Source organism: Epinephelus moara, chromosome 23 (genome assembly GCF_006386435.1).
Source record: "Epinephelus moara isolate mb chromosome 23, YSFRI_EMoa_1.0, whole genome shotgun sequence".
NCBI classification, from domain to species: Eukaryota; Metazoa; Chordata; class Actinopteri; order Perciformes; family Serranidae; genus Epinephelus; species Epinephelus moara.
In genome coordinates this window covers 9,937,173-9,943,356 of record NC_065528.1, presented here as the reverse complement: position 1 = coordinate 9,943,356, position 6,184 = coordinate 9,937,173, and the positions used below count along the sequence as shown (strand labels likewise).

General features: G+C 40.5%; 1 protein-coding gene across 12 annotated transcripts in view; it reads left to right on the top strand.

Annotated features, from left to right (window-relative positions):
- The window catches only part of plxnc1 (plexin C1), a 64,648-nt gene that overhangs the window by 31,568 nt on the left and 26,896 nt on the right, over positions 1 to 6,184 (top strand). For 10 of the 12 annotated variants that reach the window (XM_050036226.1, XM_050036225.1, XM_050036224.1 and 7 more), the window contains exons 11-16: positions 753 to 932; positions 4,002 to 4,110; positions 4,460 to 4,633; positions 4,719 to 4,880; positions 4,967 to 5,066; positions 5,214 to 5,315. In XM_050036226.1, coding sequence (XP_049892183.1) covers positions 753 to 932; positions 4,002 to 4,110; positions 4,460 to 4,633; positions 4,719 to 4,880; positions 4,967 to 5,066; positions 5,214 to 5,315 — 827 coding nt within the window. The remainder of the gene's footprint in view (positions 1 to 752; positions 933 to 4,001; positions 4,111 to 4,459; positions 4,634 to 4,718; positions 4,881 to 4,966; positions 5,067 to 5,213; positions 5,316 to 6,184) is intronic. The other 2 variants (XM_050036228.1, XM_050036229.1) reach the window with 2 other exon arrangements.

Sequence of the window (6,184 nt, the reverse complement as noted above, 5' to 3'; positions counted from 1 at the left end):
CATGCTTTTATTTCCTCACGTCTGGATTACTGTAATTCTCTTTTCACCTGTCTAAATAAAACTTCATTAGACCGCCTCCAACTAGTCCAGAACGCTGCCGCCAGGCTTCTGTCCAGATCTCATAAGTTCACTCACATCACTCCAGTCCTGTTACGGCTTTGATCAGCGAATATAATGGGACTTGGGATGTACGCCAAACGCTGGCTCCGTTNTCCAGAACGCTGCCGCCAGGCTTCTGTCCAGATCTCATAAGTTCACTCACATCACTCCAGTCCTGTTACGGCTTTGATCAGCGAATATAATGGGACTTGGGATGTACGCCAAACGCTGGCTCCGTTATGCAGCAGATCCAGCTGTCGCGCCATCACCAGAATAGGACGTCGCTTTACGTGACGCTTCAGAGTAAGGCCGTCTCATGTCTCTAATCAGCAATCCTCGCTCCTCACTCCCCACTCCTGACTCCTTGCATGTTTTCCTAAGTGGGAGGGACTAAACAGTTAGATAAGGTGGCTAGATAAGGTGGTTAGCAGTAATTTTAAGGGACTTGGGATGCAGCCATTGATGGCATTCTCCTTCACTGGGCTGTAATGTTAGCTACCTCAACAGTGCTAGGTGAGCTGGCAGTAGATTTCCTCTGCATGGTGATGGGTTTAGTTCAATAGAAAGAAAATAGTCCCTCCAAATAAGTGTGAATTGATCTCAGTGAGATTAACTGGTTTCTCTCTCTCTGTCATCCTGTGTCCTCTGATCAGATCTCCTGTGTGGGACAACACCGGTGTGAAACTGACGTTCCACATTCCCAGTGCTGATAACAAAGGCGTGTTCAAAGTATGTGTTCTCCTCCCAGACGGTAGTTGCCACGGCAACACTACAGTCACCTACCGCTCATCCCCATCCTGCAACAAAATTGCACCAAGCAGCACCTGGACCAGGTATGACTGGATTTGTTGGTATTTTCCCAACATAAATATACAGACTTTAAAGAAAGCTTTTCTGAGGGAGATGTGACTGGATCAGTCAAGAATACTTTGATGACTGTGACAACGTGAAATCTGATCTCATTCAGATAAAATATTTTTTAGCAGCTACTGTGCTGCAGAAAATGCTTTAACAAACTAAATGTGGTTGACATCTCTTTTTTTTGTCAGTTTCTCCAAATCAAGGAGCAAGAGCTTCATTTACTCAACGTATACAGCCTACAGTGAAAGAGGATCTGAGAAAGGAAGCTTGTATTAATTTAGCATTTTGGCAATGTGTTTAATAAGAACTTCTGTTTAGTACAGTTAATTTTAAAAAAAAAAGTTAAGCATGTTTTGTGCTTTAGCACTCAAGTGCCAAGTGGAGAAATGTAAAAATATTTGAACTATAGGTGCTTTCAATTTTCAATTTCAATTTTATTTATAAAGCCCAATATCACAAATCACAATTTGCCTCACAGGGCTTTACAGCATACGACATCCCTCTGTCCTTATGACCCTCGCAGCGGATAAGGACATACTGTGTTTTCCGAAAGCGGAAGTAGGCAGCGGCGGCACAGACTTACTTCTGTCTACTTGCCAATCAGTATAAACATAGAGAATCTGCTCCGACATCTACAGACATATTAGCATATCCAGTCTGAATGCATGTCAAATACCCCTCTTGCACACACAGGCTCCTGTTAATCCAGCAAAACATCAGGACATTGCAGTATTGCAGCACGCTAGTTTCACATACTCGAGTTTTAAATCAGCGACACGATTCTTATGCTAAGTTAGCACACAGTCAAGTTTTCATCTTTGTCTATTATAACAAGTTTCCATTCAGATTTTAGTATAATATCGACTTTCACTGGGTGGCACTTAAACTTAACAGGTGGAGGCTGTGAAGCATAGTCATGGTCAGGGCGACGGGCGGTAGCTGCACCTGCTGAGGTAACAACCTCCTGACACCTGGCCCTGATACCATTACTAAGTTGCTCACCGGCTGTCTCATAAACCGACTGCCGTTTTTGGCCTCTTCCTCAGTCGCTCCAGACAACATTCAATGGAACAGCACCCTTTTTGATACATCTTAAGCCTTTTGGGGTTGAATAAACATCCTCCTTAATAAAAATGAAGTCTGCAGACATGTGGTTTCATGAAGGATTTTGAGCGTGGCGCCCTCATCTCCTCTGATCACTGTAACCCAGTGAGCTTACAATCCATCATCCGATTGAAAGTTGTGGAAACATAAACAAAAATGCATTAGCTTTTTGCTGGAACAATACGGGACACTACAGTGACTTGTACCAACTGGTTGCGCCATGGTTTAGCTCAGTTTTAGTTCAGTGGTATTGGTAGTTTTACTCAATGTGAACTGTAGACAACTAGATGTAAGTCTCTGCTTTCTTTGCCTACTTCCACTCTCAGACTGCACAGCGTGAAAACCCCTATTAGCAAGACATTGCTGAGCTTGACAGGAGATTGAACAACAAAAGCATCTCTCAGCAGGTCAGAAGATATTTAAAGTGACACATACAGCATGCTGCCATCAATCAGTCACAACCTAATAATTATTGAAGCAGCAGAATATTTATTATGAACAAACAAAACCATCACTGGAAGCTGCCTCTGCAGCCCCTTTCAATGGAGAGGTGTCATGTGGTAACACAATGATCTACATTAGTTATTTGACTAATTTGACAATTTGTTCTTGATGCTTTATCATTACAATTGCTCTTGACAGCACTGTCAACACTAAAAGCTATCAAGAAGGGACAGTGAAAACTTGCGTAGGCTATTTTGGGATCTGCCCCCAGTGCCGTGTCACTGACTTCAATAGGTTTGGCTGAGACTTATTCTAAAAAACAATGTTAGTAAGTAAGGAACAGTTAAAAGTAGAGGGTCATCTCATGGGGAGAGACAGACACTTCCTAAAAGCACTGTCTTTCACCATTGCACCAGTTCCCTTTTTAGTTGCAGCAACTGAAAGTACCACTTCTGCCTTTGTCATAAAACTTCTTTTGGCACTGTTGCTTGTTAATGTGCCCGACGTACGTACATAACTGGAACATGCACATGAAAAATCTGATAATCCCAGGGACACAGGCATTTATCTGTTTTACCTTGAACTTGGACTTAAGTTCACATTATGGTGACAACCTTATTTTATGGTTTTCTTGTCTTGTCAGTACATTTTGCACCATGTTAAGTCACAACAAAATTCAAAAAGAAAGGGGCTTTTTTCCCCCAATTTTATCATTTTAGCACCCTGCCAATGCACAGAAACTCAGCCCTTCTTCAAAATGATAATATTACAGTTTCCAGAATGGTACTTTGTCATTCACATCCCCCAGTAAGCATGAAAAGTGTGCTCTCTTCATTGTGCTGATGGCTATGATGCAAATTCTGGAGGGAACAAGTAGGGATGCATGATAGTAGATTTTTTGCCAATATCCGATATGCCAATATGTAACAACTCTCTTGACTGACAACTGATACTGGTGTTGATATTGTTGATTTATCCCTACCTACTTTTTGTGATCATCAAGTCTCTTCTTTAGTGGAATTACATTATATATTATGTATGAATACTCTTATCATGATGACCCCAGTAGCAGATGGAGACATGAAATACAGTGCTTTTTAGTGTATGTAATATTCATTCATTGTGCAAAATAAGAAAAAGCATGTTGGCAAATTCTAATAGTTAATTTTAATGCCAGTATTGGCCGATACCAATGATGTGCTGATACTATCGTGCATCCCTAGGAGCAAAGATGCAAGTAAGCAGTATGTGCTGGTTTTAGCTGCTAGCTGCAGGAGCTCATAATGGCAACATTGGTTTGTCTTTTAGAGCAGAATATCAACAAATGAGTATCAATGATCCTTAAAGGATGATTCCTAAGGATTTTTATTTTCATATTTTCATATGTAGGTAGCCACTAAAGGTGGTAGCCACAGATGTGTTTTCATCGTCATCGTAAGAAAATGCTCTGGTATTTCTTCATCTCTGATTGGCTGCTGCTCTGTTTCCTGTAGTGGGAAGAGGAATATCAAACTCATGGGATTGCATTTGGAGTTTGTGGAAGGGGTCATGCACAGCCATGCCCAGCATAAAATCATATCTCCCAGAAACAGACACTCTCAGGTGGGTCTGTAGACGCTACAAAGTCCCAATGTATTGGTGTCTTACATTACTTATATCATGTCACATTATCACATGTAGTCCTCTAGCATTATGTCATACAACACTACATTTAGTATGTTACATGTGCACAAACATGCAGAGTGAAGCAAGTTTTATATTGCTTTGTTATGTTATATGTCACGTCCTGCTATGACACATGCTCTTTGTTTAATTGTATTTGGTTGTATAATATTTATATCACATTACAGTGCTTAGTTTAACATGTGACCCTCATTAACAATCCATGGTATGCTACATACAGATTATTTTATATTTAACACAGAATGTTTGTTTTTTTTATTCTCTGCAGAGTCTCACTTATGACACACCTGCAGCTGAAAAAGGGATTTCTACCAGCACTGTGTTTTTGAGAGTCGCCAATGAAACCTTGCCCTGCTCCACAACAATGACCTACTACCCAGACCCCGAGTTCATTAACTTCACATCAACAAGGACGGGAAAGGTTGTACGCATCGATATACAGGTAATGCGCGTTTCGTTAGCACACATGTACAAATGTAGGACATGAATACATCAAAGGTTAGCATTTCTTTCTGTTGTCATTTCAGAAAAAAGCAGACAAACTGGAGATGACCCCAGCAGAGCTGTCAGTGTGGGGCGTTAAGGAAGGAAAACAATACCCCTGCATTTTCAAAGAACACAGTAACAACACTGACTTTTTCAGCTGTGAAATTCAAAACACACCCAGCGCTAAATTTGAGGAGTTAATGGTAAATCTTTCAGTCACACATGTTACCATGTATTTGTGCTTTGTGAAATTCCTTTTAAATGTAGTGTGGTTATTGCCCTTTTACAGATAAAGTATGGAAACAAGACAGTACTACTGAACAATAAATCTTCATTTCATCTGTACCTGATACTGCTGGTCTTTCTGCTGATACCTTGCATTATTGTTGGTAAGTACACAAAGCAGGGTTGAAAAAGTTGACCCATTTTGGCCCACCATCAGCCTAAAAACCACATACCGGTCAAACCTTAACATGAAAACCTTTTTCTGTATGTATTTGCTAAATTTTCTCTGCCTGCTTGGTTTTGTCTTTCAGTGGTGGTGATTGTCTACCAAAGCAAACAGAAGAAACTCACTGCTAAGATGAACAAGCGTATGGAAAACCTTGAACTCGACATCAGGAATGACATTAGACAAGGTCAGTCACAAATTAATCTGTAGTATAACGGTAAAGTTAAAGCCCATACATCCCCAGTAGAAATCTTTAGTTTTGTCTTTCTTGAAGAACGTTGGCTGTGGATTCATGTGGGTTGACACTGACTCCAATATTGACCCATTTAAACAGTAGGAAAAAGATACAATCTGGATAAGACCAACCAACCAACTAACCAAAGCTTCTACTGAAACTTCTAAAGCCACTCCTGAAGCATGATCTCCTTTGCTGCTATACCTCAGTGTACGCAAATGCTCACATTTTGCAGAAAACAAAAATATGGCTGCTTCAAGTAGAAGGTGGACATGCACAAACCAACAAGCAGGTCTGTTTTCAAACTTAAGGATTTGCATGAGCATCGAGTTGGCTGTTGTGCAAAATTGTGTGTTGTCAAAACAGTTGAAACCTCTTATAGTGATCATCCTGTCCTGGTCAAATTGACCACTATAAGCAGGTAATTATTATACCTCTTTTTTTATTCATTCCCCATGAAGATTACCATGTAATTGACTTTTTTTTAAAGATTTTTGGGGGTTTCTGCCTTTATTTGATCACACATATATAGCATGAAAGGGGGAGACAAAGGGGGGATGACGTGTAGCAAAGGGCTGTGGGTTTGAGTCGAACTCGAAATCTAGTGGTGAGCTAGTGGCCACCCCGTAATAGACATTTGTATATTTACAACATCAATCAATCAATCAATCAATTTTATTTATAAAGCCCAATATCACAAATCACAATTTGCCTCACAGGGCTTTACAGCATACGACATCCCTCTGTCCTTATGACCCTCGCAGCAGATAAGGAAAAACTCCCCAAAAAAAACCCCTTTAACGGGGAAAAAAAACGGTAGA